At 38.2% G+C, this 22,611-nt stretch overlaps 1 protein-coding gene across 10 annotated transcripts in view; it reads right to left on the bottom strand.

The window, feature by feature from the left end:
• EBF1 (EBF transcription factor 1) overlaps nt 1–22,611 on the bottom strand; it is a 460,751-nt gene that overhangs the window by 130,700 nt on the left and 307,440 nt on the right. For 6 of the 10 annotated variants that reach the window (XM_027841850.1, XM_027841851.1, XM_027841856.1 and 3 more), the window contains exon 8: nt 21,709–21,850. In XM_027841850.1, coding sequence (XP_027697651.1) covers nt 21,709–21,850 — 142 coding nt within the window. The remainder of the gene's footprint in view (nt 1–21,708; nt 21,851–22,611) is intronic. The other 4 variants (XM_027841852.1, XM_027841853.1, XM_027841858.1 and 1 more) reach the window with 1 other exon arrangement.

The raw sequence follows: 22,611 nt of genomic DNA, 5'->3' as shown, positions 1-22,611 counted from the left end.
GTGTGTGTGTGTGTGTGTGTGTGTGTGTGTGTGTGTGTGTGTGTGTGTGTTACCATTCATGGCAGGATCAAGTAGCTCTTCCAATAATTTAGATTTTACTTACAAAAACACAAACATAAAAATACATTTATTGTTCTTCTGCAATACTTTTACCAGAAAACTTCTGACCAAAGCATGGTGAAAATGAACACATTTAAGTGACTTGGATTCAGGACTACATATTTCTGTAGATAGGGTTATACTTGTCTTTTGCTTTTAAATTTTACAAGATGTCTCAGGGCAAAGAAATCATTCCAGAGATTGTTTCTTCACTGTTAGGGAGATTGTTATTCCCTGTGTGATTCTAAGGAGGGAAGCAGCATGCTTTATTAGGAATAAATAAAATTAGGAATACTTAGAATAAGTTTGGAGTCAGAAAGACCTGATCTGGATTCAAATCTCTCCTCTGATACTTATTCTAAGCTTACCAAGTCATTTGACCTCTATGTGCCTTACGCAACTCCACATGACTTGTCTCAGAGTTGAGATCTTTCACAAAATGGGTACAAACTCTAGCTTTTTAAGTCCATGGAATTATAGAATACAATACAAGCAGCCAGAGAGGTGATTTAGTCCAACACTTTACCTGATCCCGGCTACAGGATCCCTCACCAACGGACAACCACCTTCCACTCAAAAGCCTCTTGTGATGGATCACTCATTACCTTACCAGGCAAATCATTCCATCTGTGGGCGGTCCTGTTTGTTAGGAAGATTTTCCTTACAACCAGATGAAATGTGACTTCCTATTCAAACATTGATCCTAGTTCCCTCCTCTTGGGCCAAGAAAGAATAAATTGAATCAGTCTTTAATCTCTCTTGCATAGCCAGTCTTTCAAATAGTCAGATGGCTATTCTAGACCTCCTATGTTTTCTTTTCCCCATGCTACACATGCTAAGTCCCTTCAACTGTCTCTTGTGTCAGATTCTCTAGTCCATTCAACACCCTCCAAATTATATATGCTCCAATTCATCAATGTCCCTTCTAAAATCCAGAATGGAACACATAACAGCTCAACACAAACTCGGCTCCAGTCAGCCTCCTTTTCTCATGGTCTCTGACCACAACATGTACGTTATTACTTCTGCAGAGTCCTTACATAGTGTTCTCTCTGCACCTCACTTGAAATTCAACTTTGACTTCAAAGCTCCAGCAAAAGTCCAAACTCCTCCGGGAAGCCTTCCCTGACTACAACAGACATCTCCTTCCTCTTCAGAATTCCTGTAGCATTCATTTTCTATACCTCTCACAGGAAATTTATATGCTACCTTGCATTGACATTTGGCTATTTCATGTGTGCATTGTCTTATCTTCCTCAAATAGATTTAAGTTCCTTAAGAATACGCAATGATCCAAGACAATCCCAAAGGATTCATGATGAAGCATGCTATCCATCTCTAGAGAAAGATATTGTCTGAATACAGACTGAAACATACTATTTTTCACTTTCATTTTTTTTTGTTTGAGTCTCCTTGTACAAAATAACTAAGATGGAAATGTTGTACGTGATTGCACATGTGTAATCTATATCAGATTGTTTTCCATTTTAGGGAGGGGGGAAGGGAAGGAGGGTTAGAATTTGGGACTCAAAATAAAAACAAAAAACATGTTAAAATTGTTTTAACATGTAATTGGGGGGAAATTAAGTATTTTTTTAAAGAATAGAGTATATACATGTGTGTGTGTATGTGTGTCTTGTAGAGGTAGTCAGACGGCTCAATGGATAGAGCACTGGGCCTGGAGTCAACAAGACCTAACTTCAAATCCAGCCTCACACACTCACTAGCTATGTGACCCTGGGCAAGTCACTTAACCTCTGTTTGCCTTAAACAACTGAAGAAGGAAATGTAAACCACTCTAGTATCTTTGCCAAGAAAACCCTATGGACAGTATTACCATGCTATGGTCCACAGGGTCATGAAGAGCTGAACATGACTAAAAAAGAAAAAGCAACATATGGCACCTAACAGATCCATTCCTGCAAGAGGTAATTAAAAACATTCGTTAGATTTAAGTATGCCTTTGCTCTGTATGATCATACTAACATGCTTTTTTTGAAGGATGTTAACTCTTTGCTGGTCAGAAAGTTATGTTGCATGTGATTTTTACAATAATCTGGTATTGTTACATATAGAACATTAAATGACTAATGATGTTAATGTGTGAGGGAACTGGAAATCATGCCACAAGACGTCTAGGTAAGGCGATCAGAGATGGTAACCCTGAGAAGAGAAGCCCTGAGAGAGAAGCACATTCTGGCTTCATTGCTTATAACCCTTGTAACTTCAGGCAAGTCACTTCACCGCTAGGCCCCAGATTCCAATCACTCTATGAAATGAATAAGTTAGACTACATGATCTCAGAAGATTGTTGCAGATAGACATGATCAATGTTTTTGGGGCCAGAGAGCAGTAGTAGGGTCAAAAACTGTAAGGAGGCAAATCTTGGCTCTGTGTATAGAAAAACTTTCCAAAAATTCCAGTTGTCCTTAAAGAACCAGCTTCTTCAGGAAGTAGTAAATGCCTCCTAAACAGAGATATTCAAGCTTATGAACACTTGTCAGGGAAGCTGCAGAGGGGTTTATATCTGAAGGCATGGGTTGGACAAAGTAACCTTTGAAGTCCCATCCAAATTTAAAATTCTAAGACTGCATTAACTGCTACTCTTTGCTCCCTCTCAAAAAAAAAAAAAAAGCTCACCTGGATGATTATTTTAATATCACAAAGGAAATCCCTGTATTAAGCAAGGGGTTGAACTAGATGACCGATGACCTTTGAGGTTTTCTTTCATTCTGAGACGTTGTTATTTAATAATGCAAAATCTGATAGTTATATTGTCCCTTCTTAGCATTTCTCTGCAATACTGCTAGATCATATATAATCAGCTCTTGACCCCCTATGATGTTTTTCCTTGTCATCTTGCATGGAAGCATCAGGAATGACTATTAGAGGAACCATGTTGTGAATGTGAGCTGTTTGTCAAAGACAACCTGCCCAAACCTTTCATGATATTCAGAAGCTACTGTTTTATGCTATGAAGCATAATTCTGCCTACATTTCCTCTCACATCCAAAGCTGAGATTGCCAAGTGTGAGTGAGTTTAAGCTGTATTATTGAGAGTCTTATCATTTTTAACCAGTTTCCTCTGCTGCCTGATACATTCAGTGATGCTGCAATCCAGTGTTTGTGATAGCACAGATGTTTCCGTGGTGATGGTCTGTGATGTCACCAGCACTGGAATGTGCATCACTGAACTCACGACAACACCAAAGGAAAGATGGGACGCAGGCTCCATTTTAACTCCATTTTCAGAGTATGCAGCTTCCTCATAAATGACTACATTAAATTTAATTTTCTAGGTGTTTCACATGGAGATAAATACACACTAACACACTAATCTATTTTGGACACTAAAGTCCATCCTACACACAATTATCAGATGCTACTCTAGTGCTAAAAAAGAAAAAAAAAATCTTCAATGGTTTCCTACTGCCTTAAGGATAAAGTCCTAAATCATTAGCCTGATATTCCAAATTCTCCAAAACCTGGATCTAATCTTCCTACCCAGTATCATCTCCCATGCTTTTCCTATATATATATAATCCATTTAGATTTGTCTACTCTCTACAACCAAGGCAAACTGTATTTCCTTCCTCGCTATCCTTGTTCACACTCTTACTCCTTTCTTGAAATACTTAACTTCAGATCCTTCACTTGTCTGTGCCACTCATGCAACACTTATCATATACATCCTTGTAGCATTAGTTCATTTGTATCTATATATGACTTGCCTTTCCAAGTAAATTCCTTGATGATAGGCACTGCCTAATTTAGCTTTGCACCACCCATAACACTCAGTGCAGTGATCTGTACCTGGCATATAGAGACTTTTAATGGATAATACAGTATGTACTTCCATGACACCCAAAAAGAAGCTTACCTCTAAGAATGGAACAGTGGATAGAATGCTGGATGTGGAGTCAAGAAAAACTGAGTTCAAATCCTATCTCAAACACTTCCTACGTGTGTGACGCTGATAATTGCTTAATTGCTCTGAAGTCTCAGCTTTCTCACATGTAAAACTGGGATAATTATAACACCAACTTCACAGGGGCATTGTGAAGATCAGATGATATAAAATATATAAAATATTTTATAAACTTTAAAGCATTATAAAAAGGTAAGCTATTATTGTTGTTGTTTAGCTATTACATACTCAGTTAGATTAAAATAGTCAATTTAGTCATCTCCTGCAGACATAAAACCCTAGTCTGGGATTTCCATGGTCCCAACATCAAGGGTATGATGTATGCCCATTAGCTTTGTAGGATGTCGCCACCTATTTCTGATTGTAGTTATATTTTGCAGAAGACAATGACCCTCATACAAATTTTAATAAAAATTTATTTTCTTTTTCCTAGACTCCTTGGCCAAGCAACAAACCTGGCAAACCAATACAGAAATACAACTGCCAATTCTAATACAGGAATAATATAAGTGCTATCAATTTGTCATACTTAGAAGACTTTCTATTCTTATAAGTTGAGCAGTTAAACATGCAATGTTAAAAGTCTCTATGTTTAATGTGGGTAATACCACCCCTACTGAAATCTGCATTTTCAAGCATATGATATTATGTTTCCATCCTTAATTCTTCAGCCATAACAATGTTCATTCAATATAAGATTTTACATCTGTGAAAGAAAAGGTTTAAAGTGATAAATAAATAGGCTATAGGCAAAGAAGGAAAATGAAGTTTGGGGGTTTATTCTGCCCCTATGTTTATTAGTCATTTATTTATTCAACAAATATTTGAGTGCCTGCTACATGAAGGGAAAACTGCATTGGCCTTCAATTAATCAAACAAAGGAGAAGTTCAGGACTTCTTCCAAAACACTGACAAATAGCCTTCTAAGTTCTAGAATCTACAACAGGCTCAAGCACATGGCAAAACTGCCTTGAGAAAGAGATTTAAGCAGAGAACTGCTGCCCTAATCCATGACATATTTATTTTTCCTTTTCTCTCAACAAATGTTATTAAATTGTAGCTCACATGAGAATTGCACACAGATACATACTGACAAAGTTCACTTGAACAGTAGAAATCCTATCTCATCCTCTATCATCAGATGATTCTAAATCCTTCAATAAATAAGAATATTGGGCAAATAATAATTTGTGGATTCTGAATTCCCTCTATCTCCCATAATAAGACCTCTGTGCTTCAGTTGATATATCAAAGCATTATAACTCTTTAAAAATGATACATTTAAATAAAACATCATAGTTTCTGAAGAGTTTTTATTCACAACAATTTCATTAGGTAAGTAGTGGAAGTATCCTTATGCCTATTATACACAAGTAGAAACTGAGGCATAGAGAGGAGAAAGGAATTTCCCAAAGTCACACACCTAGTTAGTGGAGAGTCAGAACTAGAACTTGGTTCTCCTATCTCCTGACTTCTATGTAGTCCAAGTTGCTTTCACTTGTACTATGCTGCCTTTCTATAATTAAATTTTCTTATTATTTACAGTTCACGTCAATGACAACTTCAAAAGCACAGCAGGACAAGAGTACCTCAAAGATCACCTGTTCCAAGCCCCTCATGTTACAGATGAGGAAACTGAGGCACAGAGAGGTTCCCTGAGACCTATTTCAGATAGAAGGTAATAAATATAGATAATAGATAAAGCTGGGATTTGAAGCTGGACCCTGTGACTTCAAAGCCCTTACACAAGGCTTAATATTTCTGAGTCTGATTTTCTTCATCTGTAAAATAAGAGGTTCCTGCAAGGAAGCTAGGTTAAGCTAGATGTCTTCTCCCATTCTAGAATGTAATTATTCTAGAATGCAGAACCTGAAATAGTTATACTTTCCCTTCTTAGCATTTCTCTGGAAGGAAAGATTTTCTATAAATGCTTCTAGGAATTATATAATTAGCTGCTAGTCCCCAAAGGTGGTCTCTAGAATCCCTTTTGCCTGTAAAGTCATATATGATCTTATGACCAAAAACACTTTATGGGGGGAAAAAGGAGATATTTATCTCTCTGCTGGAGATTTTCAGAATGAGAAACCACAAAAGAATAAGAGAAAAATAAAAGGACAAAAGACACTTTAAAAATCCATCTACTTTATTTCTGAATTTCTCAATATCTCAATAACCTAAAAATATTAATATTTCTCTGTTTTTAAAACAAAGCTGCTTCAAGTTTAGTTGTTGTTCAGTCATTTTAGTCTTGTCTGACTCGTCATGACCCTATTTGAGGTTTTCTTGGCAAAGATACTAGAGATGTTTGCCATTTCCTTCTCCAGCTCACTTTACAGATGAGGAAACTGAGGCAAACAGGGGTAAGTGATTTGCACAGAATCACATAGCTTAGTAAGTATCTGAGGCTGGATTTGAACTTAGGAAGAGGAGTCTTCCTGACTCCAGGTCTGGTGTTCTATCCACTACACCATGTATCTAATGAGTGAGGGAAGAACATGCATTAAGAGGCCCTCTCTCATTCTGTCATTATCAGATGACCCAGTTCCTTTTGCGACATGAGTTCAATTTGCCTTGGAATCTCTGCGATTTGTCAGCTAATGAGGACAGCCTAAGGTCACTAGTGACTTGAGGGTCATCACCTTCCTCTGAACTCACATACATGTACACATACATACATCTGTGCACGTAGACACACAAGCTTCACAACTTAACAGGGTGTGGTAAAAAATACTAGTACGTGGGTTCGACTTTCATGCTTAGTGGTCAGGTATTTCTTTGGTCAATTCAGATTCATATCTGTACCCTGTGGGTGTGAGAGTGTTGTTTTTATGTTTCACTTTTTCTCCCTCCTCTGGTTACCCTCTGGTTTCCTGTGTTGGCCCCTCTGTTAATACTGACTGGCAGCATAAGTTTAGCCCGTATTTTAATTACTATGTCATCTCTCAGCCCTTTGTTTCAGAACCAGATTGCATGTCACAGGCTGGTAGAAAAGTGACATTGAGGTTTTTATTATTATTCCTTTCTTCCCCCCTCAATGTTTTCAGACTTAAAAATCCTAAAACCCAGACTTTTTTCCCTCCCTCTCACTAGGTAAATCCCATTTCCCTAAGACACTAAATCAAGCCAATGGCATCATATTCATCTGATAAAGATGATTATCACCCAATTTCTATAAAGTTTCTTTTTTGCCCACTGAGAATTTCAAGTTGCAGAGTTGGCACACTGCATTTTAGATGTGGGACCTGATAACGTGATGTGATACCAGGATTTTCTCTCTCAACCCAGAAAAGCACCTTCCCATATACCATTCCACATGCCAACCGACTTACTCTGGGGATTTAGAACTGATCTGGCTTTTCAATTCTCCTTTGAGAAGTGCCGTCAATTTGTTTCACTTGATGTGTATATTGTGTAACAGGATCAAATAGCCAGAGAATTTCTCCCCGCCTCTGAAGTCCAACATTGAGAAGGTCTACACAGACCCAACAGTAAAAAAGGGAATAGTTACAGAATTATAGAATCCGAGAGTTAGAAGGATCTCAGAGGTCACTTAGTCCAACCCATACCTGAACATGAATCCCCTTTACAGTACACCTTACAGGTGGTCATCCAGCCTTTGTTTAAAAGCCTTTAGTGAGAGGAACTTCACTGCCTCCTGAAATAGCCTGTTCCATTTGGGGATGGCTCCAGTTGTTGGGAAGCATTTCTTTACATCAAGTATAAATGTCCTTCTTTGCAGTTTCCCTCTATGGCTCCTACTTTGCCCTCTAGAGACAAACAGGATAACTAAAATTCCTCTTCCACATCTTCAAAAACTTAAATAAAACTATGACCCCCTAATTAATTAATTAGCTGATGATTAGCAACTCTTATCCAGGCTAACATTTTCAGTAACTTCAGTCAATCTTTATATCATTATTCTTGTTGCCACAATATATTTTTAAAATATGGCACCCAACATGGAACACAATGCCCCAGTTGTGGTCTAGTCAGGGTAAAATATAGCTTGCTTATCACCTCCCTGGTCCTGGATATTAAGCCTCTTTCATGCAGCCTAACTTCACGTGAGTTTTATCGGCTGCTACATCACACAGCAGACTTCTACTGAGCTTCCAATTCACAAAATCCCCAGATATTTTTCAAACTGCTATTTAATATCTCATCAGCTCCCATTGGTTTAATTATCACCTCTCCATAAATGACTCCCAAATCTACATATCTATTCCCTCGGTTTCACATTGTAAGCTACCTGTTGGAGATATCTACCTAGATGTCCTATAGCATCTCAAATCCAACATTGTCTGCCCCCACCAAATTCACTCCCTCTTCCTTCTCTTAACCTCCCAATTCCTGTTAAGGGCACCATTATCCTTCTGGTTACCCAGGTTCACAATCTCAGGTCCTTTTCAATGCTTACTTTTCTTCTGTCCCTCATAACCAACCAATTGCCAAGTCAGTTCAATTCTACCAACACTCCACAACCTGTCTTTCAACCACCCCTTTCTCTTGCACTTTGAATAATATCCTCAATGGTTTCTTTACCTCTATTTCCAACCCTTCTCTGATCCAGCCTGCACAGAGCTGCCAAAGTGACATTCTTAAAGCACAGGTCTAACTACTTTCCTGCTCTCAAAGCTCCAGTGAGCCCCTATTGCCTCTATAAAAATATAAGCTCTTTTATTTGGCATTTAAGGTCCTTTGCAATCTTCTAGATTTATTTCCTATTACTCCTTGTTGCACATCCTACATCCTGCCAACATGCCATACCTGGTACTCTGGTGACCCCCCAGATCTAGAGTATGACTCTCCTTCCTCACCTCCACCTCATGGAATCCTTAGCTTCATTCAAAGCTCTGCCCAGGTGCCACCTCCCTCCAACACAAGGATGTTCCTAAGCCCCCTCAATTTTTGATGCTCCCTTCAAATTACTTTGCATATATTTTGTATTCTCTTATCTGGGTAATGTGTGCCCATCTAACAGACTGTGAGCTTCTTGAAGGCAAGGACTATTTCCATTTTATCTTTCTGTCCTTAGTACCTAGCCCAGTGCCTGATGCAGAACCGGAATTTAAGTGTTTGTTGAATGAAATGAATTAAGCCTTTTTCTATCTTGTAGTGAATAAGATTGTCTTATGTTCTATGGACCCCCTCAAGCACAAAAGCTGGAATGACTTTAGCTTCTGCATTGCTATGTAGCCCCTGGAAATGGTGAGCTTCTTTCCACCAGTAAATGAATTCTTCTACCATTGGATTAAGAAAATTCTCAGCTGGATGCCATGGAGCATGCTTGTAATCCCCAATACCAGCATGGCTGAGCCTAGTGGATAGCTTCAGCTAGGGCATACTTAGCTGGAGTATGCTAAGCTAATGTGTCTGTACTAAGTCCAGTACCAATATGGTGATCTCCCTGAGAACAGGGAGCTACCAGGCTACTAAAGGAAGGGTTAACCAGCCCAAATCAGGAGGGGAACAGGTCAAAGTACCCATGCCAATCAGCAGTAGGACTGGCCAGTGAATGGCCACTACACTTCCAGCATGGGAGAGATGCAGAAAACTAGTCTCAAATAAACAAATAAATAACCCTGGATCTGTGGTTTTAAGAAAAACGTGGTCCTATGAAAAAATATTAGTTTTATTTTCTCAAAAATGAAATTCAGACCCAGAGTATCAGGACTGTCCTACCAACTTATGAAAGCTCACATCTAACAGAGCCATCATCATAGTACATGAACTATGGTTGTAGAAAATTTGGTAGGTTACACAAAGGGTTACCTAGCATGTGTAATCTCCCTGATGTCAAAGACTGTAAACCATCAATATCTCATTTCATCCTTGCAAAAACCTCCTAGGAGGTAGGTGTTGTTATTATCCACATTTTATAATTGAAGAAACTGAGGCAGATTGGAGGTTAAGTTGACTTGCCTAGGGTCACACAGCTAGTAAGTACCTCAGACTGGACTTGAACTCAGATCTTCGTGACTCCGGGCTCAGTACTCTATCCACTGCATCCCCAGCTACCAGGATTCCCAATTCCTATTATAATATTCTCTATACCTAGCACTGGTGCCTAGCATTGGGTCTTGAATAAAATGGGAACATGTGATGAGCTATTTTTAGCCTTTCTGAATATCTTTGTTGGACCTCTGGAGTGGGTTAGAGGCAGGGGTATGTTTCCTTTAGTCTGAATTGACTCTTTTTCATTTGCAGGGATTCCAGTCCCTCGGGGGTTAAATAAGCACCACCAAGCTCCCTCTACAGTGGGCTCTAATCATGCAAGGGACCAGGTGGATCTAGCTGACAGATGTTAAGGTTAGAAGGAAGGGTAAGAGCCAGATGAGAAAACAGAGAGCCACCCCTTCCGGAGCTGCCAGGACTTCCTGTCTTTAGCCTTGGTTCTTTTTATGCATCAGTTTCAACAGAGTTACTGCACTCTGTCATTCGAACTCAACTCCTATCTCTGAAATTGATGAGCGATTGTGCCCTTGACAATACAATGTCAGCTTTTCCCAGTGTCCAGCTCACTCTGTATATATTATCATAATGTGCTGCCTGTTTGGACCTTAGCCTATTCTATCTCTTTGCTCAAATCCTTAGTGGAGTTTATAACTTTCCAAACTATTTTTTTCTCCCTAACATTTACCTAATACTTAAAACAAAAATAAAACCCACCCTGTATAGGTATTAAGACTACTTTGTTTTGGAGAAGTTTAGGGTTTTAACAAAGTAAAATGTTACCAACTTTAAAAGGCTTATTTATCTTGATGCATTTGGCAAGGGGGCTCAAAAATATCCTCTTCAGGGAAATGGGGGAGGGCATATTATAGTCTTTTTCCTATTAAAATCTATTTAGCAAATAATTTCTAGCATCCAAAATGGTTTCATGATGCTTCAAAAGAGTTAATGCCCCTTCCCACCAAATCCTGAAAAATATAACTTCTCATAACCAGACTGACACAATGAACAAACCCAATGAGGGGGACAAAATGTCAGGGGTATGTCTCCCAAAGCAACACGGTATTCATAATTTATTTAAAGCAGGTATAGGGAACCTTCAGCCTCAAGGCCACAGGTGGCCTTCTAGGTCCTCAAGTGCAGCCCTTTCACTGAATCCAAATTTCACGCAGGTTTTCCACCCCTGATTTAATGATTCCAGGCCTCATGGGGTACAATGAATTCCCCTTTGGAGCTGTCCAAGGTGTGAGAAAGGAAGTATGCCTAATGGAAATGACTACCTATCCTTTATTTTGGTGGTGATACTCCTCAGTTGTTCTTGTATGGTCTGTGGAGGCTAAGGAGGGAAATATTAGAACAAATGGAAGCAATATGTTCTGTGAGAAACAGTGATGTTTTAACAATCCCAAGTTAGCCTACCTTTAATTTTATATAGACTTCAACACATGTAGTGCAATTATTACTCAACTAGTCAAGTGTGCTAAATGCTAAGATGGGGCAGATAACTTTTTTTTTCACCAAAATCCATGATACAAGGGAGCAGCATATTTATCCTATGGCCTTATGGAAGTAATCATCACATACCAACAGGTTCCTTTTCTGAGTCAATTTCAGGACAAAGCATAAAATAACACATATGATCTTTTTTTTTTCCCAAGGAATTCTCATGTTAGTAGTCTCCACATCAGATTTCAAAAGAAGTTGACTATCCCTAAGTTCCTCCAAGGCTCTAAAGACCTTCCTGGGTGATTTATGAGCAAAGTTTGTTTTGTTTTTTCCTTTGAAAAGTTGCATTTTTGAATTTGCAATTTTGCAAACAAAACAAAACAAAATGGATTTGAACTAAACCACTAACCTTTGTTCCATAATGTCTCTTCCCAAGGGAGATTTCTGGATGACACATGGAAGGCTTTGTTTTCATGTTCACATCATTTGAATCCTATGCTTTTTGGCCTTTAAAAATCTCAAGTGCTGTTAGTACTTGTGAAAAAAGTGCTGCAGTGAGATGCAACTAGTTTTGAGAAGGCAATTATGCAAATAAACACATAATTATTATGCTCTTGTAACTAAACATGGGATAGAAAATTGTACTAAAAAAAAGTCTTGCCCTTTCAGTCCATAATGCCATGCAGCTATCACCTGCTATGAATGTGCTTAATTAGTCCACAGAACAAGTCTCTTGTGGATTACTCATTTATCAAGTCTTGCACAATTTTGTAAGTTTGCCCCAATTTATGAGTCAACAGCCTCACTGAAGAGTTGATGCATGGGAATATAGCAAAAAAAAAAAACCCCATATCAGTAAGAATGGTATTTCCACTGTGATATTTAGTAAACCTCCCCTATAATAATGAATGATCCTTGAGCTTATGTCATCTTATTATGTAGGTCATCTTATCACAGTCTCATATTTTCTCCTTTGGGGATCAGTATGTTATAATGGAAAGAGGACTGGAATTAAAGTCAGAGGACCTGGGTTCGAATCAAACCTACAGTACTCAATCTGCTATGTGATCCTGGTCAAGTCATTTACATTCTCTAAGGCACAATATCCTCATCTAGAAAATGGAGATACATTACCTACTTCACATGGTTGCTGTAAGCAAGGTGCTTTGAAAATGATAAAGCAATAGAGAAACATGAGCTATTATTGTTATCATTGCTTAAACTCTATAAGGTCTCTATAGCCAAGGAATTGTTTCCATAAAGACAATGAGTTAGAACAATATTGCAAATAAGGAAAGTAACAACAGCCTGTTCGTCCCATCTGGACTCTTAAAATCAAAGAGAGGGAAAAATAAAAAGGATCTATGAGTTCATCAGCATAGGGAATTCCCTAATTCTAAACCCAATAATCTATCTACTATACCATGATGTCTCAGAGTAGGGGGAATATGCAAGTTGTAAAATAAATGTGATCAGTATCTCCTTTTTAAAAAAATTCACTTGGGGTAGCTGGATAATGCAGTAGATAGAGCACCAGCCCTGAGTCAGGAGAACCTGAGTTCAAATCTGACCTTGGACACTTACCAGCTGTGTGACCCTGGACAAGTCACTTAACCCTATTGTCTCTCAAAAAAAGAAAAATCACTCAACCATATATGATGTACCAGTTGGAAAATTGGCTACTTGAAAAGTCAGAAAATAAACACGCAAATGTTTTATTCCTATATCCCAGAAATACTCTGCTTGACTTTTTTTTTAAAAATGTACTATGGACTAATTTTCAATGAGCCTAATTTATGGTCATTACTGCCCTGGTTGGACTTCAGAGAAATAGGAGCTATGCTATATGTCACTAAAATAAAAAATTCCACCATTTGGTATCATTGTTAAGTTTCAGTACTATTCTTCCTTTCTGATAATGTCACCATTTGGACAGGATTCAAACTAAGCTAATATAGACCACCTTGTAATGAGTTGTCTGAGTATTATCTTTCAGCTGGGAGGATGGGCTCTTGTTGGCTACCCAAGTCCTGGTTATTTGAATTTCAAGGGCCCCTCTCAAAATCAGTATTTGTTTTTAGTCCTGTTCACTGTCATAAATATATACATACATATATGTGTGTGTGTATGTGTGTATATATATGTGTGTGTGTATGTATGTGTGTATGTATATAATCCTTAATCCTTTATATTTTGGACAAAGGCAACTGCTCCCTTTCTACTACAAAGAAAAAGACCTGATTTGATGTTTGAAAATGTAGGCCACAATACTATAATTTATGACACATCAGTATATTCTTAACCCCAGTATTCTGTTGTTGCATCTCTGTCGTCCTTTTTGTAGTAGAAAAATCAATTAATAAAATGTGATATGCCACCCACAGTAACCAAAAGATGACACCAATATTTTTCTACTTAACCTGGACCTCTTCACTATGCCTCTCCTGCCTAAGTGGGCCTGACTGTAATTTTGCACTGACACCAGTCAAATTAAGGGCTGTCATCTAAGTTTGAAGAGAGGTGCCATTCATTCTGTGCACTTGTATCTGGAGAGTGCACTTCTTCCAGGAAGCTCAAGTGATTTTACAGACATTCTTCTCATTTGTCATCGTAATTCCCAGAGAGACCAGCAAGCAGGCATTAGTCCAAGGCCCATTTTTGAAAACAGGAATGCAAAAAGGGACTGAGAACTAATGTTAGGGGCTGATGGCAGATCTCCTGAAATTTTACCCTACTCTGACTAAGTACTACACCCTTGCATTCTTGCATTAAAGGGTAGGAGGATTACCAACCTAACATGCAAGTCTTTCTTGGTGGGGAATGAAGGGTGAGAATGGGTTTGTGGAGTAGTTGGTGAGGGAGGTACACTCAATTCTTCAGTCTGGTGCAATAAAATCACACTGGATTGAGAATTAGGAAATCTGGCTCTTAGTCCCAGTTCTACCACAAACTAGCTAAGTAATAGCTTCTCTCTGAGTGTCAGTTTCCACATCTGCAAAATCGAGAGGTTAGGCTAGCTTTTAAGCTTCTTTCCAGCTTTAAAATGCTATGATTTTATAATTACTCACACATCAAGAACACCTGGATAAGGGAATGATAACAAAGATGATGATCTAGGGGTTACATTTCTGACAGTCACTTTTGGAGGCACACAAATTTTGAGTTCCAGTACCTGGATAGGCAAATAATATACATTTAGTTCATCATCAACTCACTTTATGACACTGGAGAAGTCACTTGAGTTCCTCAGTTTTCTCAATTATGAAATAAAGGGATCAAATGAGATAATCTCTAGGTGAAAATTAGGCCAACAAGAAAATTATTTTTAACTAGCTTACAAGCAGATTTTAGTTCAATTCAAGGAAAAACTTCCTAACGATTGGAATTGTTCAAAAGCAGAATGAACTGCCTCAGGAAGTGGTGATGCCCACACCACTGGAGATCTTTAATCAGGAAGAGGATGACCACTTGTCAGAGATGCTGGCAAGGATATTCTTGTTCAGATATGGTTTAAACTGGATAGCCTGTGAGGTCTTTTCCAGTTCTGAGATTTTGTGAGTCTATAAAAACAAATCTATTAGCTAACACCATCCAGAAAAGAAACCTCATAGTCCTTGACTTTTTCTTCAGTATTGAATACACATGTTATTGATAGACTGAGGAGTAATCAAAGAGACAGCTTCAAACCAAAGCAAACAGCTGCATGATCCTGGTAAGCTCAACAATGAAAGGCCAAGTTAATAACCAACTCAGAACAATCTTGCCCTGGGCCTTTGTATGACTCCAGGAGTACATTTAATTGAACCTGAGTTAATCAAAGCCTGTTTTGGTCCCACGTCACCTGCAGAGCTGCCAGAGGAGACACATAGCTGACTGGCCTCATGGTCACATCATCCACTATCTAAACCAGTCAATTCCTCTATTCCATAAAAATGTAATTTACCCAAAGGCTTCCAGCACAACCTAACACCTTGGTCAAAGATTCACAGCAACATGGAGGCATTTGGCCATGTCCAATGCAACAAGAGCTCCTAGGTCACCGAATCATAGACTGTTAGACACCATACGGTCCTTTGGAGATGTTCTTGTCTTACCCTCTCATTATACAGACGAAGAAAGTAAAGCCCAGAAAGATGAGAACAGCTGGCTATTAACAGAGCCAGAAATAGAACGCATGTCTCCCAGAAAGAAGGTGTGATATAGTAGAAAGAATATTAAACTTGGAGTCAAGCAATATAGGTTCAAATTCTTCCTATGTACTACCTATGTGACCATGGGCAAGTAATTTCCTCTCTCTAAGATTCAGTTTCTTCATCTGTGAATTAAGATGTCTGAATAAGATGTGTTTTATGATCCCTCCCAACTCTAAATCCTATAATTGTATGATTCTCAGAGCAGTATTCTTCCCTTGGCATGATGTGAATTTATTGTGTATATCCCCATTATAACATTTAACTGATGGGGGAAGGACAGAAAAAAGAAATTTTTATTCCTGTTTCTCATCCCTTCTTGCTTACCATTTTCCCTCAAGGTTAGATACTCTGTGTGGTGTTAAGCATAAGTATTTACTGGAGTTGAAAGATAGATATGGTGGTATTACGCAAACTTACATGACACCTCGTTCAAGAATATTTAAGAAGTTTAATATTCTTTAAGAATGAAAAATGCATAGTGTCAATGATAGCTGAAAGGTCTGTGCCCAATAGTGACAGTAAATGATAGAATGTTTCCCCCAAACTAAAAATCATGGAGTAGAAAAAGCTTTGATTGGATTTTGTCATTATTTATCATTCTTTAGTAGTTGTTGTTTGTTTTTAGCTAATATTTTGGGATTGGACCAAATCCCTCATTTTCCTTAACATTTTCACTTTTCTTTACATGTCAACCTTTATGTATTTGGCAGGGAAATTCATTCATGATTCATTTTCTTATTAATTTTCTTCTACATATTATTTAAAGTCCACAAGCCTCTTCTTTTTAACAAGGTTGTTAAAGGCCTTAACCTTCTCACTAAAAAGCCAGATTATATTTGGTTACAGGATTGGAACCTCAGGAGACAGAATTTCAAGCCAAAATTCACAACCCCTGAAGCCTTCAGGTTATAAAAATCTACAACTTAATAGTCAAGCAATCAACCAACACACAAGCATAAATTAGGAGTCTGCTGTATGCCAGGATCTATGCTAGGCACTGGGAGACACAAAGACAAAAAAATGGAACAATCTTTACCCTCAAAAGTTTTACATTCTATTGGGCAAGACAACAGATAGATACATAAGTACATAAATTTAAAAATAAAGAAGCATGATAAAGCTATGGAGAGAGAACACTAGCAGTTGGAGTAATAAGGAAAGGTTTCATGAAGAAGGTGATGTTTGAGCTGGGTCTTGAAGAGAAATAGGGATCCCATGAGTCAGGAGTAAGAAGGGAATGCATTTCAAGCATAGGGGATGGCTAGTGTGATGATACAGAGATTCAGGGATGGGATGACTCATGAGAGAAAGAAAGAGAAAGTAAGTTTGGCTGGACTATTGAGTGTGGGGAAAAAGAGTAATGAGGCTAGAGAGACAGGTGAGGTCAGCTTGTGAAAACCTTAAAAGCCAAACAGTGGAATTTATATTTTATCCTGGAGGTAACAGAGATCCAACTGGAGTGCTGGGTTGTTGTTGTTTTAGTAGGGGATAATATGTTTAGATTTGTACTTAAGAAAAATCACTTTGGCAACTACGTGGAAGACCAATCTATAAAATGAGAGGACAGAATTAGATGGTATTTGAGGTGTCTTCAAGCTCTGAATCTAGGATCCTATGAGCCCTGGTTGGAAAAGTTTTACTAACCTTTCATACATATTTGACCTGCCCAGCTCCATGTAGCCTCTCAATCCTACCTCAAACCCTCCATCAAAGAGCCAAATGATAACATTCACCAAGAATGGGAGGGGGGAAGGGAAGCACATATACACACACACACTAAAAAAAAAAAAAAAATTAAAAAAATTTTAAAAAAAGAAACTGCCCCTTTAAAAAAAAAAAATGAGCGTTTAAACTGCTTGTCAGTCGGCTGCCTGACAAAGCCACTTGAGTGTATTCACACACATTTGCATAAATGCTCCCGGTGAGTTCACCGTAGCTGCTCTTGCTAATGGTACATAAAGTAATTTAGTCACCTCTCTCAGGCATTCTGTGTCAGGATGATGAGCGCCCGCACTTTGCCTTGTTGCATATTAGATCATTAGATAATAAAGTGTTAGAGCATGCAAACTGACAGGGTCTCTGCACTATCATTTTTTGAGGGCACTGAATTTTGCCACAGGGGAAAAAATAGAGAAACTGATGCCACAATTGTCCTTAAATTCAAGTAAACATGACTGGAGAATCAGGAGAAACAAAAAGATAATGATTAGTAATAGTAATAAGAATAATGATAATAATAATAATAACAATAATAATAATTTACAGACAAAAAAAAAGTAGTAAGTTCCTTCAAAAACTGCCAAATGATGAGGAGGATGGGTGCAAACACCAAGGCTAGAACTTCAATTTTTAAATCCCTTCACCTCAAGCAACAACTCTTAAGGATTTCAGAGTTGGAAGGGACCTCAGACAACAAATAGTCTCAACAGAGCCATAACTAGCAATATTGGCACCTGAGGCAAATACTTCAAAATGTTTCTGGGACAAGGTGGTGGGTTTTTCTTCAGAGATACTTCTGAATGCTTCTAAGGAAATACTCCCACTTCCAGGAGAGAAAACAAGGTTGTAGTGAACAAGGGAAGAGTTTACTTCATATCCAAGCACCATTTCATAATTTCTGTTTTAACTAATTATTCTTGCTATCCCAGTGCTAAGACCAGTTGTCTATACCAACTAAAAGAGGGCAGGTTAGTACCCTTGATCAAAGAGCCCGGTCCTCCCACCCTAGTTTTGCTCTGAATCTAAAACCTCACATTTTAAAGATGGGAAAACTGAGATTTATAGAGGTTAAGTGACTTGCCTAAGGTCACAAAGTGGCAAGAGCCAAGGACTAGAACTCAGGTTTTCAGGTTCCAAAGGTAGCACTTTCTACTACATTGAACTAAGAGCATTATAGAACCACGTCTTCTATGGAATGGGGCCTTTCACAAGATCATAAAATTGTAGGTTTAGAATCTAAAGGGACCTCAGGGGCTATCAAATTCAACTCTTTCATTTTACAGATAAGGAAACTAGGACACAAAAAGGTTAAGTGACTTGTCCAGGGTCACACAGTCAGTTAATGTCAGAGGTAACTTGAGAACCCAGTCCTTTACTGTCTCTTTGAACCACTGCCTTCCTTAAGTCTAATGTCTATAATGTCTTGGACAAAAGTCCTTTCTTAATTAACTAGATTTTAAGTCAACTTAAGAGTTCTGATAACAACTAAGTAACTTAAATGTCATCAGTCTATACTGGACATGCTTCTATATAATAATAATACATTAGCAGTTCATTTGTGGTTTACCATAAATATAAAACTTGGGAGGTATTTATGAATGAAAATAAACTGTAATTATCATGAGCTACAGCTTGCTAAGGTAGACTTCTTTCCCCTGCACCCCCTGCATGAGTTTACAAAACAAATTTGCCTTTGTCAACTACTATGCTTGAAACATAGGAGTATTTATTTGAGCACTACATTTCTGAGGCCTTAGGTAACATAGGGAGTGCTGTGTGTGAATGTAAACCATGATCACTGCTTCTACTTATATATGGAAAGATGAGCCATGAAGGGAACTTTCCCTCTACTGTCTGACAAGCAGGATATAAATAGAGATGTGTGGAATAGCTCAAAAATAATTCAGGCTACCTGAGAATGAGATGGTTTAAAAAAAATGGTAAAAGAATGCTCCTGCAAGCATCTAGAGGTGAAAATACTTTTCAGACTTACTGTTTGACACCTATATTCTTTGGAGAATGTAGTTTAAAATTGTATTTTACAGGAAAAAAAATTTTATAGTAAGGAGGAATATTAGAATGTCCCCAAAGCTGAATGCAGTAAGCACCCAATCCACTCCCACACATCTCCAGGATGGTAATTCAATATTCACCCTTTGCTGAGCAGATATTTATGTTTCAGCTTGAAACATCTAAATGAGTGGGTGGCTATGTGTGGTTGGGTGATTCAGACAACAGAGTGTACAAGAAGTAAATTTTTTTGTCATCAGCAATATGGACCTGACCATGTGGATTCTTGTTTTGCTGAAGGGAAATCATAAAATGCAAGGAGAGAAAAGCTCACTGGCTGAAAGAATGAGTCACTTCCAGGTACCCAGGAACAATGCCACCTCTCCCATTACACTTTCTCTGATTCATGGGGGCAAGAACCTCCTTCCCCCCTTCTAGTTCTTTATGTATTATCTTCTCAAATTAGAATTTAAGTTCTTGAGAGCAGGGGCTGTTCTTGTTTTTATGCATTTGTATCTCCAGCACTTAGCACAGTGCCTAGACCATAATAAACATTTAATAAATGCTTCATTTATTTATTCATTCATTCCCCTTGAACTTTATACAATACTTTATTTTTAAGCTTTAATTCATTTATGAGATGTTGCATACTATACTTATCTGAGAATGGGACATATTCATTAGACTGTAAGCTCCATAAAGGGAGGAGAAATAGTCTTCTCTAAATTTATAATGCTTAGCTACATGCTCTGCATACAAGTACTTGACAAATGTTTGTGGAAGGAACGTTCCATGAGTAACTAAATTGCACTTTATATCTTCAGTAAGGTGCTAATAGCAGCATGACCACTGTATGGATTTGCAAGTTGAGCCAGAACAATCAAAAGACTTTCCTAAAGTCATATATCCTTCCCCCCCCCCCCCACAAAATGTCAATACATGTTATTCGTACATAAGGATGGTGTTATGGATCCACCATTAGTACAGCAGGTACTTTGGGTTGTTTTTCCAATAGTGAGAATTCATTGCAGTGATCCTTCCAGACAGTCTCACCCAGACTCCTTCGCACACCTTCTCAAAAAAACTAAGAATGAGGGAGAAGTCTATGAACTCGGAACCAACTGGCCAATGAGTTTGACCTTGGTCTTCATCATGGCACTCTGGCCACCTGACTGAACTAGCCACAGCACAGAAACAAAGCTTAGGTTTGCAAGCCTTTGGACATAGCCTGAGGAGTACTGGGTATTTCCCCATGTTTTCCCTCTCTGCCTTGCCTAAACAGCTCTATATATACAGTGCCTTAAGTAACTCTAGAGGCATTTAAAAAAAGGCAACATTACTGTAATGTGAAGATCAAAATAATTTTAAGTACAGGAATGGAAATAGAAATGCAATCACAAGCAGGTGTTCCAAATAGCCTCCTGGAAAAAGTAATATCTATCTATCTTAGCCCTAATGAAACCATAAAAAAAAAACCAGTTTTTGAAAGATGATAGTTTACTCTAAGAAGACTGTAAAACTGGATGTAGTGAAGTATTTCTCCTAAGAGCCCTACATCTGGCTAATTAATAAAAGGTACAGATTGTACATTCCTTAAGGGTGGGAAAAAAATCGGCTAAAAATTATGATAGTGGTTTGTTTATTAAATTGGGATGCTGGCAGCCAAGGGAATTTTCTACCTTTGAATTATAGCATCAGGACAGCTCATGCCCATGGAAGCCTCAGGAAATGAGATGGAAATTTGTTTTCAAATAACACTGCTGACGAAGCAAACAGAAAAGTGAAGCCAAGGAAGGGGTCACAAATTTTGTTTGAGGAGAAACAAACACCCAACACAGGGCTTTACACATCATAGGTGAACAATAAATAGGTGTGGAATGAATGAATGGACAAAAGAAAAGTTTACTATTCATGTATCACATATGAATTCAGATATGTAGCCAGCTAGCTTAGAATTTCTATGGCATTCACTTTCCTTGAGAAAAATTTTATCTGGTTTCTGCTTACCCTTTGAAAATCATCACTGATAAGCTGGGATGCCCAAGGCAAATATTATTGTGTAATAATTTACCTCTAAGACCTACAGATAGACATGTCACCCTTTTTCCAGTTTGGAGGGCCATAAAAATTAAGCATAGTAAATGGGACAAAAAAAATTTCCTATCTTTAATTACTAGGCCATTATATTCTAAAGAAAAAAAAAACCTAGAATGTCAATTTTGACAGACGGACAATTTGAAAATTGAAAGGTTGGGGGAGGGGTTGGAAAGCTGAAAGGGGATGAGGAAAGGACAGAGGAGAGAAACCAAATAAATTCATATTTAAAGTAGTAATGCCAACCAATGAAAATGATTTGCCTACCATGTTCCAGATAAGAGGGCGTACCTTCCGAGGGGTCAAGTCTCCGAGCCCTCCGCCCATGCTTGGAGTTATTGTGTACGAACATGTTATCTGAGACAGCCAGGACATGGCCATCCACATTGACTGTCGTAGACACCACGACCTAGAGACACAAGAAGGAAATGAATGAACATTTTAATATAAAAGCATAGAGGGTAATAAACTCAAGTTAAATAAATAACAGCTGGGAGCTGAAGAAAATTGCATAGCTATTTCCCATAATAACTGGTGCTTATGCCGTACAAGTCTAACAAGAGACGCTATTGATGAGTGGGTCTTTGGCATGGAAAGCTTTTGATGCAGTTTTAAGTAAAATTGCACAGTTTATAGTTATACAGCAGAAGGTACACTGTTAACCATAATTTTAACAAGAGAATCTTTATTAGCATATTTTTTTAACACAAGGGTGGTTGTGTTTCACCTAAATTACCCTTCAGTTTAGACATTGAAGCAGATATCACAGTTGATCTTAAAAATAAAAACCTTTGCATTTTAATTCACCTCATCACCTCCTCCCACCCCACCCCACCCCCAACTCCCAAAGCTTGAGGGTTAGGAGTCTGGGAAAATGTAAAAGACAGAAAAGAAGAGAGAATGGGAAAGCAGGGCTTTTTGTTTTTTGTTTTGTTTTGTTTTGTTTGTTTTATTGTTTTTTTCTCCTGAAGAGGATTTTGGTGGTTGGGTATTTGAGAGATATTTTTTCCTCCTCTCCATCAGTTTTGGCTCCTGTGACTAATAAAAACAAACAAAAAAGCAAACAAACAGAACGACAACAAAACTCCCAGCTAGACAGGCATCTTGGTGCAGACTGTCTCCTTTGGAGGCCATCAGATCAGTGGCATGGGCCCAGCTCCTGGGCTGTCA

The sequence above is a fragment of the Vombatus ursinus genome, unplaced genomic scaffold (genome assembly GCF_900497805.2).
Source record: "Vombatus ursinus unplaced genomic scaffold, bare-nosed wombat genome assembly UNPS02014863.1, whole genome shotgun sequence".
NCBI classification, from domain to species: domain Eukaryota; kingdom Metazoa; phylum Chordata; class Mammalia; order Diprotodontia; family Vombatidae; genus Vombatus; species Vombatus ursinus.
This window is presented reverse-complemented; position numbering and strand designations above follow the sequence as displayed.